The sequence below is a fragment of the Cystoisospora suis genome, assembly GCF_002600585.1.
Source record: "Cystoisospora suis strain Wien I chromosome Unknown contig_360, whole genome shotgun sequence".
NCBI classification, from domain to species: domain Eukaryota; phylum Apicomplexa; class Conoidasida; order Eucoccidiorida; family Sarcocystidae; genus Cystoisospora; species Cystoisospora suis.
The window spans coordinates 31,857-58,659 of NW_027153161.1; the positions used below are offsets into that span (position 1 = coordinate 31,857).

General features: G+C 54.1%; 4 protein-coding genes across 4 annotated transcripts; 3 read left to right on the top strand and 1 right to left on the bottom strand.

Moving 5' to 3' along the window:
• Window positions 1–13,494: 13,494 nt before the first annotated feature.
• CSUI_000914 (uncharacterized protein) lies at window positions 13,495–17,162 on the bottom strand. The gene is made up of 2 exons (XM_068061121.1): window positions 16,407–17,162; window positions 13,495–15,913 (listed from the first exon to the last, which is right to left on the bottom strand). The coding sequence occupies exon 2, from the start codon at window positions 15,454–15,456 to the stop codon at window positions 15,190–15,192; it is 267 nt and encodes an 88-aa protein (XP_067926902.1). The 5' UTR covers window positions 15,457–15,913; window positions 16,407–17,162; the 3' UTR covers window positions 13,495–15,189.
• Window positions 17,163–19,405: 2,243 nt separating this feature from the next.
• CSUI_000915 (mercury resistance protein) lies at window positions 19,406–22,825 on the top strand. Its single transcript, XM_068061122.1, has 4 exons — window positions 19,406–20,115; window positions 21,014–21,042; window positions 21,603–21,753; window positions 21,862–22,825. The coding sequence occupies exons 1-4, from the start codon at window positions 20,107–20,109 to the stop codon at window positions 22,162–22,164; spliced, it is 492 nt and encodes a 163-aa protein (XP_067926903.1). The 5' UTR covers window positions 19,406–20,106; the 3' UTR covers window positions 22,165–22,825.
• A 1,046-nt stretch (window positions 22,826–23,871) lies between these two features.
• On the top strand, window positions 23,872–24,980 carry CSUI_000916 (cpw-wpc domain-containing protein; the record flags this gene model as incomplete). The annotated part of the gene is made up of 7 exons (XM_068061123.1): window positions 23,872–24,127; window positions 24,183–24,287; window positions 24,340–24,383; window positions 24,439–24,467; window positions 24,596–24,660; window positions 24,764–24,866; window positions 24,923–24,980. Coding segments are annotated over 5 exons (498 nt in total), but the record flags the coding sequence as incomplete, so codon positions are not given.
• A 687-nt stretch (window positions 24,981–25,667) lies between these two features.
• CSUI_000917 (pb-fam-5 protein) lies at window positions 25,668–26,378 on the top strand (the record flags this gene model as incomplete). The annotated part of the gene is made up of 3 exons (XM_068061124.1): window positions 25,668–25,895; window positions 25,949–26,260; window positions 26,322–26,378. Exons 1-3 carry the CDS (start codon window positions 25,866–25,868, stop codon window positions 26,376–26,378), a joined length of 399 nt encoding a protein of 132 aa, XP_067926905.1. The 5' UTR covers window positions 25,668–25,865.
• Between the last annotated feature and the right edge of the window lie 425 nt (window positions 26,379–26,803).

The window sequence follows — 26,803 nt, forward strand, 5'->3', positions numbered from 1 at the left end:
CAGAAAAGACTGGAAAGAGATCTGTCACTCATGGCGCTGATAGCCGAGAGGGCCAAGCTTGTTCTTACGTTCTGCAGTCACCCGTATGTGACAAGAGAAAAACATCGTAACTTCCCGTGAACGGAAGCGTTCACTGAGCCTGAGAAGATAACAGACTGACAGAAGCAACTGGGCTGAAGCTATGCTGGTTGCCCCGTTCTTCGTGACCTCGAGCAATTGGCTGTGTCCGTTTACCGTTGCTTGTGAGCGCCTGTACCCCTAACCGTGTTTCTGCTTGTGTGTGCCGTAACAGAAAAGGAGAGACTGCATTGAGAGGGGTCTTAAGAGTACCCGTAGCCGCGTCGTGCTTCATGGACACGGACCAGGAGCGCTTGTTTGAGAATGAAATCCACGTTGATGCCTCATCACTTCAAGGAGCCTCCAAGTCCATTCAGAGTGACCTTTTTGCGAGGCACTTCTTCAGTATGAGCCCGCGAAATGCAATCCACATTCAAGATTCTTCTGGCTGGACTTTGCCAAGAATCGCCGCTCACTCACCAGCTGGTGCGCATCATGACAGAGTTCCGAGAAAATGGTTTCTATACTTTCAGTGTAGGTTCTCATCCAGTGTGAAATCCGTGATTCAGAATTCGAAGATAACCTTGTCTGCCCGTGCCTTCCGGTGACCGAACAGCCACTACCCGTGGAACACCGTACTCACGCACCGCTCCTCTTCCGGGACGGTCCGCCTTAAAACGCTCAGCCCGAATGAGGGAGAGACAGAGAAACTCGACGGCGAGAGGTGACACGTAGAGAGCAGGCCACGAGTCACCCATCTCTGAAGACGCATATTCTTTATTCTGTCTCTCTTACAAACTGTTTTGTCCGTAGAAAAGGGAACGAAGACGACCACAAGGCACTCGGACACAGATGTGCATGCTTCACTTCTCCATTTCCGAGAGAGTCAGCGCTACTCCTGCGTCTTCATGTGGAACCATACAGTCTATATCATGGTTCAGAAGAGAAAAACAGAAGGGCTTTCCGCGATAGAAGCGTGAGTGCAGCGGTACGCCCAGCACTACATGGAGGTGCCTTCGGTATGCATATCACAACATTCGTACATCGTCGACACATCCGTGTTGTGGGGCTAGCTCTCAGGGGCAGCGGAACGGCGGTGACGTGAGTCTCACGTCCAGCTTGAAGACCGTCACATCTGGCCCCATCTTTCACTGTTTCTAGGTGAGAGTGTTGCCCGGTTCAAGAAGACATGCACTCCCGGCCCGCTAAACGCTTGCACACGTCCGCAGACTCCGCAACAAAGACCGCATGTGACAAGGCACGTAAGTGGGCGCCTCCAAGATGCGATGGGTCGGATTGCTTCGGGAGGAGAATCATACCATCTGTAGTCAGCGTCCACCTGACAGGGCTAGCTTACCCCCATTTCACGACTGAAAGTCAAAGACAAGTCAGGAAAAAAGGAGAATTAAAGGCGTGACTGCAGATAGATGGATCACCACTTTTTAGACAAAAAAGTCACACATGCATACACCGATCCCCGCCAACCTAACCGTGAGAGCTACGCCTTTACCTTACAATATGGTTACCGGCGCGTGTAAACTAATTTTAGAGACACAGCTGGCAAATAAAAGAACCAATCGTAAGTTCCTCCGTTGCTCCTTCTCGCTGAACCTTGACTTGTAGAAGTGTATGTGTTTACAAGTACCACGAAAACCCAGACACAACCGCGCAGAGAGGCGTTCTGCTGCAGTGAGTGAAGCCGCGTCCACACACATGCAAACCAGTTTTTCCGACTGGGGTTTCGTGCCACTGCATCGACCAAAACCAAAGAGAAACACTTTGTATAACGCCAAAATGCCCTACTACCCAAGCGCTTTCGCAGTAGGCTTCCGCTTCTTGAAGACAGGTTTATTCTCGGTTGCAAATCTCGTAAGGACAACAGCCCCGCTCCCGCGTACACTCACAACGTCTGGGTGACGCCGGGTAGGCAGCGCCAGAGTCAGATAAAACTCCCGAGCGCCGCCAGCGACTCACAACCCCCAGACTGTAAACTGAAAAGCAGGAACATACGTTCTGCAAGCAAGAGGTATCGCACTGCGGACAACGACGCTGGAATTTCTCTCGAGTCGAGTCACTTCAGCGCTGCCTGCTTCATTCGCCCCCCCGAGCAGAAGCTGAGGCTTTCCTACTGGAGAGTTCTTTGGACTTTATTTTCCGAAGCTCCTAGCGGCCTAGTTATCACCACGGAAGGATTCGTGCTCTAGAATCTCTCTTCAACAGGAGAACACGACTCTCCGTTGAGGCAGCTTATTTTACCATCTGCGAGCGCGGAGGGAAAGGAAAACGCTCGAGCTCAACCCTCATTAGGTAGACCAGCTGGCATCTGTTCAGGGAAGGAAGCGGCGCACAGTCTGTCACTCCCGCACGATCCATTATCTCCCAGAGTTTATGGAGTGCCCTTGGAGAAGGGATAAGCGCTGCAGGCAAAACGACCTGCTTTCTAGAAAAAAGACCCTCGCACTTCACAGCTAACAAGGTCTGAAAGATACATCCAGCTTAGACTTCGCACGAGTCTCGTAACGTTTGATAAGTCACTCCTGCCATGCTCACACGACATTCCGTAGTGTTCTCTCCCGCGTGTCGATGTAGGGTATCACCCTCCCTCAGGAAGTATTGTCCCGCGTTCTTACTCCCTGAAGCCACCAAGGATACAGGATCACAGAAAACGGGCATACGCTAACACGTGCGGCAGCACAGACAGACGAAGCAGGGGGGGGGGACGCAGACTCTCGACATGGCTTCCTGTGCTCCCCGGCCAGTGGTGTTGGTACCTAGACTGGGCTTCTTATTCTCGGAACGCACGACGGTTGCCATGCGGAGCCGAAGAACCAAGTCTCACCATCACCAGTGTCCGGCAGCAGTTCAAACGAATATTTCCGGAGACCCGACAAAGACCAGCGCGCGTACGACTCGTTCCTTACCGTCTTCTGTATATAAGAGCGTGTACGCGGCGCACAGCGGTGGATGACTGATGGTCCGGAGGCGTGGCATGCTCACTGCGTCTGCTACATTCCGACTCTGACATCGTGGGACGCCCTCTACACAACATAGTCAGGCAAGTTCTTCCAGAGACAATGCACCGCGCGAAACCTGACAAAGCAGCAGGCTGCAGACAGAACAGGAGCTACTCGCCAGTTCGCGATCTTTTGTGAGCGCCTGAATTCTGTCTGCAGGTTGGAGTTCGTCGTAAGTGCAAGGACGACGCCTGAACAGACTGTAACAGGAGCTCTGCGGGCAATGTAAAGTCAAGATCTGTTCAGCAGATCGATACAGTGAACCGGACAATTGCACGTCGCCCCGACTTTATTACAGTGCTCTTACGCTTACCTTCTGCTCACAGAGGATGCCCGGAATGGAACAACTAGAACTCTGTTCGTATAGTAACCCAGAGCTACTGACTCCAAGTGAACTGGTGATGTTGTGCTACTTTCTCTGTAAATGGAGCAACAACCGCCATCCAGTAACTGTGGCATAAAGAGGCCAGATATGGACCCCGGTGGGATGCAGATACTCTCAGCCGTGCGGGAGAAAGCTTGCAGCAGCACTCCCAGGACCTGCCGTTTCGACTTCAGTAGTCAGCTACGAATGTAACGTTAGAGGCATACTCGCTGGAAAGTAAAGTGAGGTTTCTGACGGCAGCTGCTCGACTACTGTCAGGGGCCGGCGAAGTTCCCTTCGCGCGTAAAGAAAAAGTAGGAAACCTAGTACTATTTCGAAGAGCTCTGACACTCCCTCGACCCCGTCTTCTTTAGCCAAGGAAGAAAATCATTGCGGACGCGCACCGTCTACGACTCTTGGCTGACGGCCTCCGATTTTGCCTAATTGGCCATCTACCACACAAAAGCTAACTTTTCTGGACTCAGAACTCAGCACCATGACAAAGGCGCAGACAAGCCAGGGTGTGAGGTGCTTGAAGCTCTGAATGCCAAGTTTCAAATGAAAGTGGAAGAGAACAAGACCCGTTGGCTCAGTGTTGGCCTGCTCACAATCTTATATTGGTTAGGCGTGGGGTCATATGCATCACTCAAAGAACATAGGCCGTCTCATGAAAACCCGGGTTGAAATGATTCTTCCTCATCCGTACCCGCCAGGGAGAGCTCTTATTGCGAGATATGCGCGACACACTGCTTGGCACTCTACTAGATGAGCTGCTTCCAATTTCACAGATGTTATCAAAGCTAGACACTCCGTGCCTTAGAGGCCCCGTCTCAAAACCTCACCATCTGACACACCCCGGTACGGAAATGCCACAGCGTCCCAGGCCCGTCGCCCAGCCACAAGCAAACGCGGAGGTTGTTCTGAGGGAAGCGCTGAGGTGGGGAGGACATGTCCGGCTTTGGAACCACCCTCGAAATAAGTGGAATGGCGCCGCATTGCGTCCACGAACAAACGTCATATGCCGGGGGAGCGTCACTCGATGTCAGCCACGTGGAGAACTGAATACTCTGACCGCATTTTCTCGCGGTCTTCATTACGTACTGACTGGTGATTGGAAGCAACCGGGCATATGTTCCTGACGAAGATCGACGAAAGCTTGGGACCCTAGAGTACTGCGTGCTTGCACAAACAGAGTTCAGTCCGCCTTCACAAGAACGACGTGCAATGCGATGGAACTCAATAAAGGAACCTCGCACTTCCAGCACGTAGTGATGCGAGGTGATAGACACCAAGAGTATTGGCGGGCTGCTCTACTGCAGGTCGCCTTGCGGACAGCATTCCCGGAGCGGAAGAGACAAGAGACAGCAGCCGGGCTGCAAAACTGAATGGGAAGTAGATGAATGAAAGATCTGTCTACTGCAGATGAAGCTTGTCTCGTTGCAGCCCCGTTGTGCCATGCTGCCCGGTTGGCGACGGTAACCAGCCCGATTCCGAAAATGCCTCACTGCCTGCAAGTGAAAGTCTTTTTCCTAACCGGTAGTTTACAGACTGATAGCGAGCTCGTCTAGGCATCACAAAAGCGGAAAGTCTCCGAAGACTGAAGCTCCTAACAGTGCTTATACGCATCCCTGCCTGCGAGTTTCAGGGACGGTGAGGAAGCGCCTTGTGGAGCCAGATAACAGAAGGCACATGAACCCATAAGAGAATCAGGCCCTGTCTTCCTCGCCGCGTCGCGGAAAGCGCTGGTCTTCTTTCTGTCCGCTAAGATACTCACCAACTAAAAGAAGAGGATTGTCTTCTGTCGTGGAAAGTTGTCACCACAATACGTCCGCGCCTTGATGCGACTTCCGGAGCTCGCCTTGTCGACGTTACACCCAAGTTTGAACCCGACTGAAAGTGTGCATAGACACGCTCGAATCCGTCGATACTTTGTTTGAGCCCCCTCGCTACGACCTCGGAAAACGAGCAGCCACGAGGAATCGCGCATCCTGTTCTTTGGAAGCTTCTGCGTGCTGTGTCTCACAGCGTATCCAGTCAAAAACGATGAGCTGCTATGCCGGGAGACATCCGCTTAAGAAAACTAGTAAGAGTAAATACCTGTATAGGTCAGGAGACAGACTTCTACGCTCACGCTTGCCTTGCCGTGATAGAACTCACCACGGTTTTAGAGGGCCACGACAGTCCCTTGCCGGGGGTCAAGCGTACCAGAGTATAATTTTCAAACTGTGTGTCATGTCCTGTCCGGGTGTGTTTGGGAAAGAAGAGAGTCAGCAAGCCGGCTACCGGGAAACCCTTGCTTACTTTCTGCAGTTATTTAGTCGAGCTTCTCTTGCAGACACTAATTTCTAAGGCAAAGGTGATGGAGATATATGCTGGGAGTGCGTGTACCGCGTGGCGGGTGATCCTTCGCGGATCGGAACTGGGCGCTTCGACGAGTTCTAAAACCGAGATCTGAGAGGGAGGCCGTTAAGTCGGCAACGAGATCTCGACAGGAACACAGGCTCACCCACGCGGATACGAATATAAGGTGTATGTACGCTGAGCCGAGAATCTTTCGACCGACTGTCCAGAAGAGGCGAAGCTGCATTTCAAAAGTCTCACCAACTTCAGACAACAAGCCACCCAAAAACCACTCCATTTTTTTTTGGTTTGTCATCGGTGGCCGCGCGAAGTGGACATGGGGACAGGGGCCCGTGTAAGATTCACTGTACTGTCAAGCGGGGGTTTCCAGGAAATAGTCGCCAGCTTGCTGGTGACCCCCCTATGTGATAGAAGAGATGGAAATATCTGCCGAGATGGCAAAGAATACAGACTGGCTTTCCGGATGCCTTCTTGTCCTGAGAATGTGAGATCTCCAGAGTGCACCTGCTAGGCCGAGTCACCTCTCAGCAGTCGCTCGAAAGAATCTCGGCTCAGCCAACATGCACCTTACATTCATCGACCCATGCCCGAGCCTAGATTTTTCTCCCAGCCCCCTCCCTCCCTGTCGGGTCTTGACTCATTCAATGTCTTGTCTCTACCAGAAAGGACGGAAAAGTTTTTGCATGTGCGCGCTGCGGCACGAGTTCTCCATTGAATCGCCGGCTTAGCTCGAGCTTGCTTTTCCGCTTCCACGACTCAGGATCAACTGGCGATACGGAAGGGAAGAGGTGCAAACGGGCAACCAAGGTCCGTTATATTCCGTGTGGGGGACACTGCAGCACTTACGGGCTGGTCACGCTGAGATGCGCACAAGCTTCATTGGTCTTCTTCACTTCGCACATCACATGCATGTCTCGTAGGCAACGTCTTAGAACATGTCAACAGCCGAGGGTTACAGTTTTTACTGGCGCGCATCATGGTGCTTCGACTACCTCAAAGCGAGTCCAAAGCAGCTCCTCCATTGCACCCTCAACTCGATAAACCTGGCCACAATACAGCTGAGGATTTCTCTCGCCAGCGCGAGTTCCGGGTCAGCAGCTGTGCCGCTGCGAGCCGGACAGCCGAGAGGTTTGTCAACAGGCTTTTCCGGAGACAGCTGGTGACCGGTGGCTCCGCTCCTTTCCATGAAAACACGGCTAAGCAAAGAGAAATTTTCTTATATGCGGTGGTCGTACCTCCTGAAAAAGGAAGTGGCACGCAGGTTCCCACCTGCGCCATGGCGCCGTCTATCTCCGAGCTCGGAGGTGGACATGCACACACCGTTAGAGTCAGCATGCTGCTTTGGCTCGCTGTGAATTTCACTCCGGATATCAATCTACGCGTCGCCCCCCGGGCTTGATTTTGAAGCTATAAGGCCCAGTTGCAAAGAGGATGCTTCACTTCGACCACCCAGAACCTCAACAGACTCTCCTTTGTGAAAGCCTGTTCCGTGAGTATTCATTGACGCAGCACCGGAAAAAGCCTGCCGGGAGATCCGACGTGTTTTTTCATACTATCTGACGCAAAAGAGGAGCGCGTGCTTTACAGAAGCCCATCGACATTAAAGATTCTTTGGAGTAGACTGGGGCAGCGTCCAGGTACCTACCAAATAACTCGTATAGAATCAGTGCGACAAAAAAAAAACATCAGTTCTACCCATCTGCTTCAAAAAAGAGAGCATTCCTGAGTGCTCTTCGACCGCGGCACCTACTGTGAGAGACACCCGCAGCCCCTGTCCGACTAAGTCCGGAAGACCGCAGCTGTTAACTGCCTGAACCGGCGGGCGCCCTTTGTGCCCGTCGTGAGAGACACTTACCTCCTGGGAGTGACGGGACACACCAGCGGAAAATACTCCAACAGAAACTGTGTGAGGCGCTGCCAGGCCTCTTTTCATAAACTGCGAATTTTGTACAGAGTACGATGTGGGTATGAGCAGGATCCCGAAATCGAGTATACTGATCATCTGCCGTTTGCTCACTCGCTTAGTCCACAGCGTGCCGTCGCGGTACGGAGCACGGCAATGGGCGACGCACCCGACCATGCCTGCACGTGTCCCCCAGCGCACCCGTGGCGGGCGCACGTGAAGTTGCTTGCCCTCAGCGTACTTTATGCAGATCTGGGGCGCTTGCCTCGTGTATGGCTAACTTCAGGTTGTGGACCGTCTGCAGATCGCGACAGAATCACAGCTGTACATACAGTCAATGGGGCTTGAGTCTGCATTCAGAGTGCCACCTACGGTGTGGTGATGTAGCTCGCCTAAAAGACGAAAGCGTCACTTTTCCGAAGCAACCATCAATGCAATGAGGAACTGAGCGAGACCGAGGGTGCACGTTAGCGGGCGTCCACGAGAAATCGCAGCCGCTGAACGCTTCGTTGCGTATGTGTCTCACAACCTGGAGGACAAAAGAGCAGCAAAGGAAATCATCCTCGTCACTAGGTTTCGAGGTGGTCTCTCCAGCTCGTCAAGCCTACAAATGCACACGCCGTCACCTGCCTGAAAGAAACGGGAGTGCTACGTCCTGTCTCCGAAAGTGGGCAGCAGAATCAGACGTTCCTACCTAAGGCTCGGACATCCCAGCCAGCACACGTTCGGCAAATACTCTCCCCCACGCAAGGGAAAAGAGTACGTCGGCGTAAGCCACCGCTGCAACCCGGTCTCCTTCAGAGCAGCGACTGAGGTGTTCGGAACTCCCCCCGCGGTCCGAGATGCCACAAAGCCTAGGGCCATCAGTACTAATTAGCCATTGAAGTCCACTCGCCATACTTCCTGTTTCATTAGCAGGGAATTGCGCCGGAGCGCACGGAAGACTAGTTTTTACCCGCGCCAGCACACGCTGTTGCTGCGACGGGAAAGCGTCGTCTTCCGCCGAAGAAAAGTGAAAAGCTCGGTGAATTTGTTGTCGAACTCAGAGACCCGAAGCATCTAATATCCACGGCCGGCGCGCCAGCAGTTGTCGGACCCATAGCGTTCGCGCAAGCCACCTGTAGTTTTCTTTCTTTTCTCCCGCCTGCAACAAAGACGCTCCGATGCCTTCTGTGTCTTTAGTGAACGCAGCTGGCCACATCGCGCTAAATTGCGACGAACGATAAAAACTTTGAGCTCCCTGCTCAACAAATGTGTACCGCGTCGGGGTCCGCAGCTGGTCGTGGGCAGTCAGAGAGGTAGCTAGTCTTCACCTTGAGCGTCACTCGCCCTTGGACAGCACGTGTCATGGAGACCTAGTGCGGAGGACGCAGCAAGTCGTGGTATCGATGCGAAGAGGAAAAAGTGGCGCAATGATCCAGCACGCGGGAAATCACAATCCCACTACTCATCGGGGACCTCGCGACCCCCCAAGCCCGCTCCGCAGCCTCCCACTGTCCACATTGCCTCTTACTTGCTGCGGGGACGAACTCGGCGGACAAGAACACTGCACCCTCTAGGAAACTTCCAGCAGTTGGTAGGAGTATACGCAGGAACTTGGCCTCAAAGCTGGTCCGGCATATCAAGCTCGGACGCGTAAAAAACGCTACCAACACACACAAACCAGCGACAGGCAGATTCGGAGTGTTGAAGGGCCACGGAGTTATCGTGTTCTGCGTACCCTCTGCGCAAGTGGTAGAGGGATGGCGAGAGAGAAGAGGGAAGCCGAAATGTGGGGAAAGATGCACGCATGAAGGAAGTTGGCAAGATTGCAGTCGCCTGTCAGTCGTTCTTTGACTCCGCGGACCATGAACACTATAGGCAGGCAAGGCACAGAGCTCGGAGCCCCGCTGATTGCTGAAGGCAACCGAAGCCCGAGCTGCATCAAAGAATGAGCGCCAACAAGCCTAGAGTTCCTCTCGGTGCGCACGACTTTTTCTTCCCCTGATGCAACGATCTCCAAAAGTTTCCCCTTGCAAAGTCTGTAGTGCACAGACGGTCCAACTCACGCTCTAACACCATTTGGCCGGAGTGTTACCGAAAAGTTTTGTGTCCTGGATAGGACCGCAGCTAAAGAGTCTGTAAGCCTCAGCAGAGAGAAATACATATACTCAACCTCAGCAATTCCATGCGTACATTCCCTGACTTCAACATTTACGATGTATGGATATATACAGATATACACAGAGAGCCACAGCCATTGCCTTAGGAGTGAGCTATCCTTACGATCTGGAAGGAGAGCAGAAAAGGTGAACGGGTGGGCACCAGATGGGAAGAAGACGATACCAACCCGACTCGGAAGATTACGACTCCGTGTAGGTCACGCTGCAGGTCTCGGCGGTCGAACATGGGTTCTCGCTGCCACCAGGTGCTTCACAACAAACTCCGAACAGCGAGATGGCACGGCTACTCAGTGACAAACTCTAGCACGATGCGCCCTTGTGTGATAGAGTGGATGCACAGCGGATGCACTATAACCAGTTTTGAGCTGCGAGAAGATCGTACACGGAACCAGGGACGCAGGGGTGTTCCGTTCTCTTCGCTAGAAAAGACTCTGACTGGCTGCCTACCACCTCTTTTATAGACGAGTTCTACAAGCGCGCTCACTTACACCCTGGAGTGTGAAGATGCAGAGCCTGGACCAAAGCAGCCGCTGAGGAGTGACAAATTGCGAAAGGACAATTTTACTGAAACACGAGGGATCTGGAAGGCCCTCTTGCAGAGGATAATGTCTGTTGCTGTTTCCCCACGGCTCCGCAACAAGAAACACCGGGGAAAGGCCGGGGCACGCAGCGACTCGAGCCGCGACCAAGAGGGAAGTTGCTGTTGGATTACACTCAGCGGCTTTTCCCAGAAACAGTTGTTTCTTGATAACGCATACGGGTGGAGAAGACTACGAACGCAACCATCGTTGAAGAGGGTACAGATAACTGATAACTGCGGCGTGGCGGAAGGTCTGGGAAGACTTGACCGGCGTCAATGAATTTGAACAGGGAATACAGGCTGGAGTAGAAGCCGCCGCTCCCGGCAGATTTAGTGAGGTCTGGATAAATGCCTGTTTCAGTGGCGATCGTCTAGCCTCCCCAAGCTCTGTTGCCCCGGTGGCGCGCCTCCCCACGTGAACGTTCGCAGACTGTACGTGCCGTACATGGAAAAGAACAAAGTTCAGGTACAGGGCACTGGCCGCTGTGAGCAGAAGCCGTCAAAAGCAGAACTCAGTCATAAACCGATGAGCGCACGCGCCGACAGTGATCGGCCTCAAGGGCGACCGGGAGCGCAGGAGCCCAGCTGTACAAAAGCCAAAGCGATTCACCGAAACGGATCCGCGCCTCCCCGTTTAAGAGCTTGGTTCACCTTACCAGCTGCATGGGATGCCGGTACGTCCGTCAGGCAGGAGGATGTGCTGGAAGAAAGGCGCAGTGATGATACCAGTTTACAGTTTAGACCTCATTGTCCAGCTTATTGCATGACTCACCACCTGCGCAGGCTTGCACTGACAGGTCAGCTCTTCTTCCAGAACACGGGGCACCTCAGTACGTACTGCCGCGAAAGCAAAGAAAACGAGATGGGGTTTGCATTCCCTAGCCACTTCCACCCTTTGCCTTACCGTCTTCATTTGGTACGGACGGGGCCGTGAGCTCAGCAGCGGGTTCTCATTGGGTCTACCACAAACGGGGGAGGAGAGCTATCTCCTTCGAACACAGGTTACCAGTACATGGGGCAGGAGCTGAGGCTGCATCTGTCTTCCAAGGCCACACAAGCGTTCACACGAAACCGAGGCTGCGCGTTGGAGCCAGGGTTATTGTTCTTCCGCGCCGCTATGTGCAGAAGCACATGGACCCGATAGCAGAAGCTTCCGGGAAGGTTCCCTGCTGATTTGTCCCAGGCTTTCCTGCGCGGTAGATTCCGTATAAGGCCTCTGGCTGCGGACGGCAGTTCTTTTTTTTTCTTGTCTGCTATCAGTGGCACGATGAAAAGCGAGACCACTCAGAAAGCACAAGAGGCACTGCCACGGGGTCGACAAGCAGAATCCGGTCCGAAGCTAAGCGAGCTGAGCAGGGGTCCGCCAGACAACGCGATAGCGCAGACCGCCGCCATGAAACTAGGGAACGCTGGAGACACCACGTGTATACCAGTTCCCGGCTTCATGCTAAAAAGCCGTGGCAGCCTGCGATATACGCTAACGTCTGTTTATTATGGCGCCTTGTACACCTCTCCCTCTTGGCCGTCCGTCAACCAGTTTTCTCGGAGGGGAAACTCGACCGGGGAGCTTCATCCCCTCGCAAAGCCGCTCCTATCATGTCACTCCATGGCGAGGGGTACACGCCAGGGAGAGCGACGCAGTAAGAAGTCCAAGGACACCAGAGACATTTGAACTAAACGACACATAAGAAAACAATAGAAGCAGGTTCCTGCCCAGCTTGTGACGCGTGTGTCTGTTGAACCACTGGCGTCTGCGAGAGGAAGAGGCCTTTCTCTCATGTGCCAACAACTACTGCGAGGTCATGTCTCAGTCACTCGGTCCGGCCCCTCCTGACAAAGTGTAGAAACAAGTGTTCCCAAGTTACCACAATAGCTTACTCAACTCCGGGTTCTACGAAAAGGGGTGCAACGGGCTTGCGATCTGCCAACCGCTCGAAACCTCGTGACTAAACTCACTGACTATGGCAGCACAGCGTACCCTGCATCTCCGAACTTGATTCCAGCCAAAACACGCCCGCCTGATGGGCGTCGTGCTTCGAGTGAGGGTGGGTTATCTTTTCTGTGTACACGAGAAAAACTGCTCGGCTTCATAAAAGCATTACGTATTGTTCTCATGGTAGTGTTCTGCCGTTCTGGAAAACAGACTTAACAAAACGGTGGCAGCTACCATCGGAAATCGCTCTTAAGCGTGTAGCGTGTACATGTCCGGGCTTGATGGTACATCCATCGAAGACCCTGTACGCAATGTTGCTGGGACAAAACGCTGGAGGAGGGAACCCGCGCCAGGAAACGGGACGGCAGAAAGTTTCTCCGGGCCCTCCAACTTGATGCCAAGGTCATCAGAGCGGCCTAAGAGGATAATTTGTTCTCACCGCCTGAAGTGCAAGAAACGCGGAGGTACGCGGTGTTTCGCAAGAGGCATCCCACCTTCCGGGCGATAGTCTCCCCACTTTCTGCCCCAGGCATCGTCAGACGCGAGGGGCTGCGGGCGCCTGGTGTGTAACAAAAAACTGGACAGCCAGGTAGCTGGGTCTTCCCCGTATATTCTCTCCGAAGAGAAACCTGGTGGCTTGTCACTGGGATACGTGACTGACGAGTACACATGAGTGCAGTCACCGGCGAAAACATCCAGACCAAGCCTGCCATGTCCCACCAGCACGGCATCATTTGGTTTGGGCGTGAGCGCCTGAGAACTTCTAGGCCTTCATCTAGGTCCGCACTTACTTGCTACCGGGGAGGTCGAACCGCAGGAGAGCTCCCCTAACAATGTCGCAGAAAAGCGCGCTGCCTGGTTGTTCCCGCCCCTTGTTACGGAATGGCTGTGTCACCGCTGGCGCGGCTGGGCGGAAAGCCAGCTGCTTTCCTTTCCCTGAAATTGCAGTCCTGACTGATCCATACAACACCAGCCGAAAGCCGCGGGACCCCCTGTCGCTGAAGAACGCCATGTAGAGCCCCTGACAGCGTCCCTTCGCTACAAGATCACTGCTCACCCCGAGAGCGCACTCGAGTTACAGATGCCCGCTTACCCACTGGTGACAACAGAAATCCTGACTGGCGGCTGTTCTCAGGTGGCCGCAGAGCGTATGAGAGTAAGGACGAAGGACCGAGGGATGCTGGTGAGTGCTACCGATAGGGACACACAGGACTGAACCCGAAACGGGAATTCTACAACAGGAGGGGCGGCAGAGCTCTGGAGGTGTTCTATAGTTTTGCATCGCCTTCTCTTAGCCAGGCAAGACGCTATTTTCTGCATATACCCGGAGCCAGCTGAAAACACAGTTTACCTCTCACTGCATCATACCAGAAGCAGCAAGAGCAGCGCAGGCGGATAAATACATGCACGACGAGCGCACTGTTGTTTCAGGCTTCAATTACCGTGGCCAGCAGTTCGGACTCTAGCAATTACAATCCTCACAAAAGTTATGAAGTCTGCGCCAGTCGGAATTATCCCGTTCAGGCAAGGTGCGTTCTCTGCACGTGGAAAGAGCTCAAGAAATAACCTCTCTGTCCACCCCATTAACGAAAACCGACAGGCGAATGCGAGAAAAATTTTACTCTCTTGAAGCTAGGACATTGTCAACCACTTTGCTTACAACCTGGCCGCGCATTCATATGGAGTGGCCTTAGCGTGGCATACCACCCCTGGAGTGGCTAGGTCTGAAGCGTCTTGCTCATGAGAGGGACTATTCAACATGCTTCCCCATATCTTCCAGTAAGAGCCCCGGCCAGCTGCACAAGTTACTGTGAAGAAAGTGTCCCAAAAAAAAGAATTCTGCGCAGGTGTTGGCACCGGTCTGGTGTCGGCTCAAACGCGACCTCTCTCACCCATTCGCAGCCAAGTAGCCGTGCGCTCGAGTAAGAATGATGAGCGCTAGGATACAGTATAGAGGCTTCCAGCGAGTGTATACTTTGACGTTTTGGGCAAACACGCATGGCGATGAGAGAGTTTACAGTGGAATGAGGACACTAGAGAACTCACTTGCTGAGCAACCACAGTTACTAGTGCGTTCTAGAAACTAGGCCAGAAAAATGGCGTCTCAGGCACCCCTGACTTACGTATGTTTTCAGCTGTGTTCCCCCGTCGCCCCATCTTTGTGGCCACCCCAGGAGCTGACGTATCCGTCCATATCTATGCAGAGATGAACGCTGAGCATAACACTGGTGGGTTACCTACGCGTACACTTCCCTCAACCATGCCATCCGGGTATGCTGTCAGAACAAGTGCCGCGTGAATGTGCGGCTTACCCACTTGGGAGCAGTGAGCACACCCACCGTTCGGAGACTCCGCGGGAAAGAATGGTCGATGAAAGTAGCTCCTTCACTTCTCGCACATCCGTGCACTGCCGTACAGAGTGCAGTCAAATCGGGCGAGGTGAGGGGCACAAGAAGTGACCGCTACGTCGCTGCGAAGGCGCAACTGCGTCTCCCAGCTGCCCTGCTCTCTCGAAAGAAAGTAAACTGCCGCAGACGCAGTTTGCAACTGCGTTTCGCAGACGTTTGCGGCTGCGAAGGCCGTCTGCCACAGAAGCCGCCAAAGCTAAACCGTCTGGGACTGAATTAAAGTACCGGAGCGGGAGCTGACCAACTCATGTATATGCCTTTGACGCGTCTCTTACGCTCTACAACAGAAGCAGCGAAACTGTGGTCATAACACAGGACATCGAGAAGGGGCGACGCTGTCGCGTCTATGTAACGAAAAATGGGTCGACTTCTGAGCAGCCTCGCGCGGAGCGAGTACGCGGCCTCAACTAAACAACGAAAGTCTTTAAATGTAGTCCCGCAACTTCAGTTGTCGCTGTCTCCACGCAAAAGCAGAGGAGAAACGGAGATCTGCGACGCGGTCCCTTCCATAAGAAAAGCATGGTGCAGCTCGCGAACCGCAGAGAGAAACTGGCCGTCGGGCGGCAGGATAAGGCGAATGAGCCAGAGAAGTACCAGCCCCGTGTCACACCGACGGCGACTGCAGCGACGTAACAAGCCTCGCGCCACCCTCTTGGTGTGCACTGAACCAACATTAGTACCTGAGGGTAGGAAGCTGCTTTCAGCCATTCCGGTGGCTAACTTGGATGCGACGGTGTGGCATCGAGACTGAAACAAGGACGGAAATTCCTCACTCTCCCGGCACCACGGCTGCAGCGAAGAGCGAGGGTTCACCACCCGAGGAATGCAATTTTCCCGGACAGCCCGAAATTAGCTGGCGGCACCGGGACAAGAACGGGAGGGCGCTACACGGAAGGGACAACAGGGTGCCTCTCCTGCACTTCAGTTGGGGCTTGCGCATCGGCGAAGGAGAAAAGTGCCATGGCATGTCCGCGCGCGCAGAGCGCTAGGAAGGCTTACAGTCACTGCGAAGGTTAACGGGTCACACGGGCACAGCAGTCCACGGAGGTAAAGCGATGATGCCTTTCCAAGATGATCGCTGGAGCGATTCTGCCATAAGGGATCGTCCAATACACTTCTGCTTCTCCACCGCTGCATAGAAGGACAGCCAAGTGTGCGTGCCACATGAAAGACGAGGCACCAGGACCGACCGTTGTACCGAGAACGCGCAGTACCTTCCGCGTGGACTCTGTAGTCCCGCCGGTTCTTTGGAGCCGTGAAAGTAACTAAACGATACACTCACTGTTCACGCGTGTTGAAAGGTATTTTGTAAGCACAGCATGAATCTAGTGGGACAACCCGTGGCTCGAAGAACTACACAGCAAGGCATTTGTGCCCGTAGAGGGGATCACGAGAGCACGTTCACGCAGGCAGAGAGAAACATATTGAGGAGTCTCGGCTTTCCAGAGAAACTTAGAACATCATTCCGCTTAGTGTTCTCTTGAAGCCCAGGTGGCTTCTTCAGCCGGCACTCCATCAACAGCTGGAAGATCCACTCAAGCGGCAGGTGCCGTTCACCATAGAAACTCAACGGGTGCCCGAGGTAGTTGGTACAAATACGTGCCTGGAGCGTGAGGAATCCTACTCTCGTTCTCGGTTCCACTCGTTGGCGTCCCTGATGCGCACAAGAGCTTAAAAGATGAGACAAAAAAAACAAGCTTCAAGGCCTGCGCCGGGGCGGCACCCTGAAACGTGCTTCTCATCCTGGATCGCTGTGAAGGGCTCCGTTTTCACTGAAATGCTGGAAGGCACACAACTCCTAGACCGTGCCGGCCACTTTCCAAAACACACGACTTGCTCACGCAGTCGCGGCAAAAGATGTGAATGCAAAGACAGAATGGTGAACAACAAGCAAGTACTAGTAGAGCATAGGGAGTAACGAGGACCCCGTGTTAAGGGCTTCTGTCAACTGGGTCCATCAGCGGCACGGGGGTGGGTGCATGCATGAGCACTCGATCCAAGAGGAGCATGGTGGAAGGCCTAAAACCTGCTCTTAACTCTGCTGGTCTGCCGCAACGTCTCGAAACAGACTCAAGAGACCGCTGTTTTGCCTAGTAAAGGGAACGCTCTGTGGCGGCAGCAAAAAGTGGCAAGATTCTCTCCTGTCTCGATTTGTGTCCACGGTTCTCACAAGACACCGAAAACGTCGAGCAAAGGCAAGACACCTGTCTTCGCCTTCACTCCCTCACGGTTTCGAAGTAAGTACGGAGCTCTTTATTGGTTGCTTCAAAAAAACGGAGGGTCTTCTCCTCTTCTGACATAGCTTTGTCTCCTGTGGGCTTCAGTTTTAACGGAGTAGTTGTTCATGAGCTTAGAACAGGCTTGTACCGCTGTGGTGCGTTGCAAAGTGCGGCGTGCTTCTAGGTTGAACCAGTGGTCTTTCGATCAGCCACTAGCGCCTGCTAGCTGGGCACCGTGTGGAGTGTTAAGCGATAGGCCGGTCTGATTTCTGCTGGTCACTTCTGTGAGATCGAGGCCTCAGCCGGCACTCGAGGTGACATCCCGTGTGCGCATGCACACGTGATCGCGGAGGACCGGTTCCCCGGACTGGCGACTGTCCGCACACGTCATCGTGCCTTCTACCACGTGGTTAGCGGTGCGCGACCCAGAAAGCCTCGAGGGTCATCGGCCTGTCGCATCGAGTATGGCCATGTGAATTTACCCCCTTAAGAGCCGCCGGGCAGCCGGGACAACTAAAACTCGTTCCACGGCGCAAAATTTTGAGGATGCCAGCCAGTACGAAAATGGATGGCATCAGTGGGAAGGTCCTCGTCTAAACAGGCGCGTATCTCTTGAAGCCAGCTAGCAACCAGGACTGTTCAGAACTCTAGTGATACAGTTAGAAACGTGTCGCGTACAGTTGAACTGTTGCCGTACGTGAGAAGGAGGGACCTGCGTGGAGCCTAGGATGGCGGACACTGAGAGGTGCGCCCCGTCCAAGTAACGAAAGCCGGCCCGTCCCGGGGCACGAGGGCCCAGCCAGAGAAAAAACGAATAATTCTGGACAAAAGAGGGAGAGACGTGAGCACCACGTTTTCTTCTTTGTTTGAGAAGGAAACTGCATTCGTCATGAGAGGTGTCTACTAAGTTCCGAGCTGAATCTCAGAATTACCGTGTTGACAACATGAATATTGAGAAACCACCAGATTCAGTTGAGAAAACCTCAGACCTCGTAATAAACAAGATATATCTGTGGTTTCAATCCCCTGGCTTCAGAGGTTGTCTAGGTCAAGTGCTGTAGAGTCCTGGGGTGAAAGTTTATTGAGTTCCCATCTGGATTTGTGGACGAGTCTCTGAATGCTACGAAAGAGCAGAACTTTTTCTGATGGAAAGCTCATGTTTCTCTGTCCTAGCTCACTTTTTAACGATCCCGGAGTTTTGGCCCGAGTGTGGAGAGCTGTCCGGAGAGCCCAAAAAGGTTTCACGAACCGGCGCCAGTATGCAAGGACCGACGCGTGAGGCAGCGCACTGGCTACTTTTGTTTTTTTCCAGGCTGTTTGTGCAGGTTCACCTTGCTGCAAGACTTTCACGTGGAAGTCGCGCCAGCACACGTGTTATCCTCAACGCGAAGTATTCGGCAGTTTACGGACAAGAAGAAGACACTATGGTAGGACCGGAATTGTCGTGCCAGCCTGGTTTTAGCTTGGTGGTGACCCACGCCAGAATATGGTATGTCACACAGGAGGCTGTAGAAAGCAGTATCCTTCAAAACCCTGGTGGGTGCGGGCAGCTTTCAGGTTGTGTCCGGAGTCCTGGGCCGTGCATGTGAGAATCCGCGTGTCGGAGCAGAGTCCTCGGAATCTGTCTGTGCGCCCGGGCGAAGGTGCGCTTCTCCGACGTCGCCGGGCTGTTGTGCATTGTAGAAGCTCGTTTGCGCGGACCTCGACGGAATCTCGCCGGCTCTCCGCCAGCCGGTGCCGGATGGTTCTCACTAGGACTCGAACTCGGTTCTGTTTTGTACATGTTCACTCTTCGAAGAGGCAGTGCGCACCATCTGTAGCGAGACGCGCCACGATCTCTTCCGTACGAAATGCACACCGCCATGCCGGCAAAAGAGGGATACGAAAGTTACGGGCACCATGAGTGATCTACGCGTCAGATCTGCGAAAGGCAGCACTGCAAGTCTTCCGACCGAAGAGAGCCACCGGTCGTGTCTAAGAGCTCGCTGTCTTCCCAAGGTCCACGCGCTGAGCCCTGCTCACATTTCCACTTTGTCTACTCCGGCTTACATGTGTCTGTGACCGCTGACACGCGTGTTCTCGCGGCAGGGTGAGTGTCACACGTGTTGGATCCTTATACGGGACAATTCGTGTGCGGTACCTCCTGTCGTAGACTGGCTGCTGAATTATTCAGTCCCGAGCCACGCGGTTTGAGACAAGCGACAGCGAGAGCTGTGAGAATAAGGGTTGCAGCCGACGGGGTGCACCGGTGTTGCTGGGTGCACGGGGAGTGTCCCGCGTCAATCAGGGATTGGCAAGGGCGCTGCCCGGTTGAGGTGTGGGTGCCTGCACAAATTCCAACTTGGAACTCCCTTTCTCGCATTTTCGATTCTTCACTCCCTATTACTTCTTTCCTGCTCTTGTAGCTAGCAACGGTGCACACGGATCGAGAATCCTGACAAACGTTGTCGCGGCTGGCGTCGACGAGACCGACAAGCAGCGCCCGGCGCCCTGCTGGCATGCAATGCTAGCCTGTTTCATTCTGCATGCACATTTCAGGGAAGAACGGTTAACAGCGTCCGGTGCAGTAGGAACACGCTGAAACCTGTCTCCTTCCCCCGTTTTGACAGCCTTTGCGCTCCACGTACAGCTCCTTTCGGGTCGGCCCGTGTGTGTGAGAAATCAGTTTAGTGCACAGTGGTCTCCATCGCAGCCCGCGAGAAATCAGATTCGACTCAATGAACCCGCGGCTGCATCATCAGGGTCCCCTGTCGCGCTGCAGCCTGGCTGTGACCTCACTTCACCAACATCTCCAGTTTTTTTCGGCTTACAGGTGGCATACGCTCTTATACGCTCGCTGCCTGAAAGTCGGGCGACCGGGTCTTTTAGGAGACTGTGCCCATGGTCTCCTCTTTTTCTCAGTGCGCCCCTGTCGCGTGTCCTGGGTACCTGAGGTTGACGGCCTCTGAAAAGCCCTTTTGATGGACCCGTCAGCCCCTTCTCACCCTGGCTACATCTGACTCCCGAAGTGACGATTGCGCTCAGTTCAGAAAGAGGAGCTCGTTCAGGGGATGACTGTCCAAGCAAGACCGGGGTGCCTTCCACGTTCAACTTTGTCGGAGCGTCATGGCGGGAGTAAGTTTGTTAGTCACCCGAATGTGTTGTTGACATCTTGTATTCGACTTTTACATTCTGCGTCATCAGCTGACAGCGGCGCTTTCAATCCGGTGGATGGCTATCTTCTTCACTACACTTCAGTTTCCTACCAACCTTATACGTGGAAACAGTCTTCTATTGCTCACTCAAGCCGGAAGTTTGGTTGCACACTTTTCTCACCGTTTACGAAGTCAGATTTTACTGTACGTCTTTTTTGTGAGTCCCGCTTTACTCCCGTGAGGTGCCTCCTGGCGGTTGCTCTGGAGCTCGCACCGCCTCAGGCTTGTTCCGGAAGTGTTAGATCAGTTGCGTCTCAAGGCGTGCTTGGCACCGTGAAACTCACATCGGCGCGAGGCGGTTGGCAGTTTGGCCGCTGTCAGTCAGCGCGCGTACAAGCAGCTCGAGGGCGTCCGCAGGTATGTGTGCGTCTAGATACCGGCCCATCACGAGCAGCGAGGAGTCCGGTGCAAAAGCGTAGTCGTCTGCCATCTTCTTGTAATTGAGGGCTGTGCGCCGAGTACCGGCATCTGGGACAAAAGCCTGAGAAAGGGGTCGCACATTTTAATGATTTAGCTACTCGTCTGAACTTGTCTCGAGGGCTGAGATCACAGCTCCAATAGTCCAATGCTGCGGAGGTCAGGAGTCTGGCACATGGAGTCCCCTTCTCATACTGATGTAAGGGACAGTTTCTTCGGAGCTTCGACCATTTTGAAGCGTACTAGTTGTGATAGAGTACTGAGGCACCTTGTGAACCACGGTCGTCGCTGTCCGTCTTCGTGGACGGTTTCAGTGCCACGATCGCGTTTGTACCAGATCTCCTCCCGCGGCATGCTGATTTCACCGGTGTCCTAGTGTGTGCGGTTTCCAAACTCTGCAGTCTCGGGGGCTCCTCAATCGGATCCTCAGGTAGGCGCTCCTGTCTTGAGACGCACCGGACTAAAAATCGGGACCGCTCATCTTAAGTACTACTGTCTGACCTTCATCGGGGGCTCGGGGACCTGTCAGCGGATTGTCGCGCTGCTCTCTATTCTGTCAAGACGGTCTTGTGCCTCTGCCTTTCATGAACGGTAGAATAGAAACTCGATGGGCCCCGGGCGTATCACCCCAGGCTCGGTTCCGACCTGCCTTTGATTTGGTCCTACGGCGAGTGACCCCTCAGCTTAAACCGTAGGGCAGCTGTTTCGACTCATCACTGGTACTGCAGTAGGCATTCACTTCCCACCCGTTTTTCGTTTGAAGCACGCTGCCAGACCGATCTTTGCTGGTCCGTGTGCCTGGGCCGGAGCGAACAGGCCAGAGGGTTCGGCGGCCCTGCCGTCATGCATGGTCGTCCGTGAGTATGAAAGACCTCAGAGTGCACGCTGCTCGGGGCTCTTTATTCAAGTATGCTGCGGCAACCCGGGCTATTACAAGCTTACTCATATCGACTCACTGAGAATAAGAGTTATTTGGGTCCGCGTATGCAGGTGGAGCCTGAGCGACTGGAGCTCATTTGCTGCAATCCTTTGTGCCATAGACTGCACTGTTCTGCCGGCCTTTACTGCATTGCTTCCCTTCGTCGGGCTGGTCACCGAGGCTTCTGAGGCACACGAGAATATTCACCACTACTCTTCCCTGGTAAGTTCAGTGCGGTGTGGATGGCGTGGCCAACCAAGCAGCGGAAGTGGCTCGGCTGCTTGGTGGTCACTTTAGTGGTGTGTGGTCGTGCTTTTTGCTTGCTGCCAGGCTGCAGTTTACGTAGTACTGCCGCTCGGGTTGTTCGCGCTGCTGCTCAACTATTCGCAGCATCGTCGCCGTCTGTTCCTCCTCTGGGGTCTTGCGGGACTTTCCCTAGTCTTTGTTGCGCACTGCCACCACAGTGTCCCCCTGCCGGGATGGTTCTTACAGATCGCTCACAGACACCACGCTGCGATAGGGGTGTTTGGTTCTGTGAGTCTTATCTCGTGCAACTACCTGTCTCACAAAGCGATCCATCATCATGGAGGGGCGGNNCGGTGGTGGTCCTGCTGGGAAAGTTGCTGCTCGTGACGGGGCAGCCAGGGAGTGCCGGACTGGGGAGGCGCCAGAACCCAGACACGGTTGCGCCAAAAGTGATGAGCTGTCGGAGAGTGCGCAAGGGATGACAGCAGTGTACTACCGCAGTTAGCTCATCGGTGTACTTTGATCTCTTGTTTAATCGTTTACATTGCTACGGTAGAGAAAAGGAAGGTCATTTCAAGGTAGGGGCCAAGTATCGAGCCCGCTACATACAAGTAGACTATATGGACGACAGATTACATAGGACGCCCCTGCGGAAGGGTAGTTGAATGTTCGATCTCAGTTGCTGTTTAGCAGCCCTATCACCTCTCTATTGTTTTTCTGCTCGCTACAAGAGCTACGCTTCCTGCTGTGCGCTTGCCCGAGTGTCAACTCGTGATACTGAAACGCGTTCGCCCCACGCAGGGGTGGGTACCTGCCGGGTGCGGCGGCCGGACGGGCAGTTCGGTGTGCACAATGATCTCGGGTAGTCGCCGTGGACATTGGGGCGCAGTGCTTTTCTCTTGGCACTATTGCCATGAAGTCCGACCGCGTGTGCCAGCGTTACAAGAGCGACGAAGTAGATATTCAGCCGAGTGTCAACTCGTCTCGGTAAAAATACCCGTTCGTGTCCAGTCGTTGTGGTTTTGGGACACGTCGGCTCCTCTGCCTTCCGAAGTTGTCAACGGCAGTCTCCGATGCCTTCTCCAGTGAAGGAGTCGTACATTAGCCGTGGATCTGCTGTACGTGCTGAAGACTCGGTGAAAGTTAAGCCGCACAGGATAGCACGATCCCTTCCATCGGCTGGAGAAGCAGTTTCACTTGGGAATACAGTGATGCTCACTCGTATGTCCCGGCAGGTAAAGCCCGCCAGTCCGGGTTATTCGTGGCCCAGCGCCTAGTGGTTGCTGGTTCATGTCAGCGGAGTTACTTAGTGCTACTTGGCTTTCTCCCTGTAGTTCCAAAGTGAGCACTCACGAGGGCAGCGGACTCGCTGCGCGATCCCGTATACTGAAAACGAGACGGTTCAGGCAGTGAGTGCCCCAGGGAGACGGGCCGCACCCACTTGGGTTTAGCATGGGAACGTTGTCGTTCTCAGCTCGCCAACATTGCCTGAACGGCACCACTGCTTTTGGCACGACGGTAATTCCACTCAGCTGAGGTTCCTTTTCTTCGGATTGGGCCTGTTGGACGTCCTGCAAAAAGACGTTTCCGTTCGGACCACTGCGGCTCTTCCGAGGGGAGTGCGCGCCGTCAGAGGGAATTCCGATGGCACACTCCGGTTTTTTGTGCTTCATATATGGAAACCCGTTTCCAGCTCTCAACTGTAATACCAGCACGACGTGCTTACTGCTCCCGCAGATTGCAAGCCCAGTTCCATGGTATGGCCACCGGGGTCTGCAAGCCGACGGTATCGGTGTGACTGAGCGTGCAATGCACCCGGATCGTCCATTGGAGGTCAGGGTCAGTAACAGACTCTCACTGCATGACTAAAGTTCAGGAGACACATGAATTTCTTTCTAGCCTCGATGAAAAGTAATGCCTGCTACCGCTCACGGCGCAGCGGAACCGTATTTTCTGTACATACACCACGGATACGGCCGATGCAAAGACACGGGATCCTCTGGTTGCCAGCACCGCTCCTGGAACGGCCGGGAATGGAACAATCACATCGTCTTGTGACTCGAGCACGACCGCAGCCAATTTCCGAGCCATCCAATGGAGCGACCATCGTGGGGAATCCCCTTCTTGGGGTGCACGATTGCGATCATTGCTGCTTTCAGTGTTTCGTGTGTTGCGGACCTGCATGCCATACGACCATTCGACGACGTAGACCTCGACGCTACAACTAGCCGGCTGCTCGACTCATTCGCGCGCCTGGTGAACGACTCTGCCAATGTGGCAAACAAGTCTGAGTTCACACAACTGCTCTCTGACGCGGCCCTCCGCGTCATCTACAACGTGCCCCCAGCGCGTAAGCCTTGCCTGTGTTCATGCTCTTCTTCCCGCGTAGAAGGAGGCTCTTACAGTTGTAACCCAAAAGGTAGCGACGCAGACAGAAGAAGCAGCCAGCAGAATGGCTTTGCCCAACCCTGATGACGAGGGCTGCACAGCTCGAGACTACTCAGCCATGTGTAGGAACTGATAGAGTACGGCATCTAACGCCAGAGGAAAAACGCTTTACAGGCCCCATGGACTTCTATGATGCGGGAGACGGCAAAACCTGCAAGGCAAGCGCAACCATCGCTTCTCGAGTGGGGAGATTTACTGTTGCCGATCTCTTAGGCATTGCCGACCTATGCGGGCAAGTTCTGGTGCAGCACTGGGGCAGTGCAGCGAATTGACAAAATACTTTCTTCCAGGCGACTGCGAGAGAACACAGGACTTCGGGGGTGAGTTCGCAATGATAGTTGTGACACAGCCGGCGTTCTACCCCCTTCATCCCGACGCAAACAGATGCTACAGCAATGGAGAAACGTGTGTTCGCCGCGCGGTGCAAGACGAATTGTAAGTCCTGGGTCGTTGCTCCTCTGCACCCGGGTAATTCCGCTGGTACGTAGGGCCGTGTAAAGAGTCCTGCGCGCAGGACTTTCGGTAAGTCCTGTTCGATGACTTGCACTGCGGCAGAGAGAAAGTCCTTGTAGCTTCAATTGCCCTCAAGGATGGACTGACACGCACGGTAGATGTATCGCGCCGCAAGAATACAAGGGAGAGTAGGCCGCGCTATTCGCACTCCTGGCTGGGTATCCCCCACAATGACCCCATGCAGCTGCGTAAGACAAAAAGATTTCCGGGGGTTCAATGAGTCCACAAAAAGGAACTGGTGAGCTGCCAGAAATCTTTACTCGAAAGCTCCTGTCACGGAAAAGCTGTGCGACAGGGCGGAGGTCAGTACGTGTCACGTCGCACTCCGCGCCGCACCACATCTCCTCGATAGAGATGCGCTGCTCCGTGGCCCTGCAAAAGATTCAATTTCGACTTCGACGCTCAAACGTGCCCGACTGGATGGACTGAGAAGTGTAGGCCGAGTTACAGGCGCTGTCGAGACGGTTAATATACCTGGTTTTAGCTGATGGGGTCACTTGTGAGGCTCCTCCCTCGTACCTCGGACCCTGCGCTTCCACCCAAGAAATAGGTACTGTCGTTCGGGGACTAGTCAGGATAGGAACCCACGTTGCACACTCGGCGTAACGCTCTTTAGGGACGATGACAAGAGAAAAAAAGGAAGCTTTAGCGCGGTTGTGCAGGGTCACCTGGCCCTCGAGTACAAAGGCTGTCTACGACTTCACACGGCCCTGCCCGCTGGGCTGGAAAAGGCTCTCTGAGCAGGTATCGCTGGTGTGTAATACACTTGCAGCTGGGTACCTGCAGAACTGCGGTGTCCCAGTACCCTGAATGTCACGCGCCGAAAGACTACGACGGGCCTTGTCAGAAACTGCAGTCCTTCGAGGGCTTCACTGCTGATCAAAAGAATAGCTTCGTGAGTGCTTACCTAGTGCTGCAGCCGATCCTGACAAGTGCGTCACCCATTTTTACAGAGTATCAGGTGTGGAGTGAGATGGCCAAAGAAGGGCGCTGTCCAACGCAACTACAAGTCCCCTTGTCCGGCGGGGTGGACTCTTGAGGCAAACGGGACGGGAATCTGTCAGGCGCCGGAGACCTACGAGGGCAGCTGTGAGCCCCGTTTGAGCTTCAGGGAGTACTCGGAAGATATGAAGCGCGCGTGGGAGGAAGCGTGCGAGGTCAGCAAATTTCTGGGTAGTCCCCACCTGCAGCTGCACAAGTGGCGCCGCAGGCATACTTCCCTGTTTCCGTGATGGCTGCCGCGCCCAAGCTCTCAGCTTTTTTCCCGCGTCAAGAGGTACTACAGGTCGAGGGACGGGGGCCCGTGGGCTCCGCGGGGACGCGCTACGCAGGCAACGTTCTCGAGCCCAATGGCACTGTATACCTCCCGTCCAGACAGTACCAAGTTCACTCACCCAGTGACAGCCAGCCTAAGTCGCCGGACCTAACCGCCACGGACGCGAGTTTAACTCAAGAGCATATCGACCGATTGGAGACACTGAAAGCGAGAACAACCGATCCACAATTGCGGACAGCCATTGAGGTCAGAATGGATGGTGCACCCTTCACTTGAATGCAACCAATGCTGAAATTGGCTTCTTCAGGATGCTATCGAGGAGTTATCAGCTCAGGGAGGGTCTACCGAGATTGTCTATGCGTAACCGCAGAACCTATTCTCCGACGCAGGGGGAAGGGGGGGCAAAAAAAGGGGCAGTAGCCGTCGTCAGAACTGGAGTTAGTCTGGTCCTGTCGGCACCCCACTGTTTTGTTTGCCGACTGCGTAAACCCCTGCCCAAAACCCGTGAAGTGTCCATACTTTCCTCTTTGGCACAAGGAATCTGTCGCGATCATCACGAGCCCAGGGTATCTGTGATTGAGTAAGCTTCTCCGGCTCATTTGCGTTGCCCCCTGTACAACTGTAACCGGAAGCTCGGCGCGGTCGTCTGCACGCGGCGTCACCGACAGGCTGTGTCACCATACGTCGTTTTCGCGGTGCTCCAACTTGGCTCCTCTGCTACGTGTAGTTCACTTTTCACTTTGAGCCGTGGAATCATCCGGACGTTGACTGTAAAGGCTGCCGCAAGAA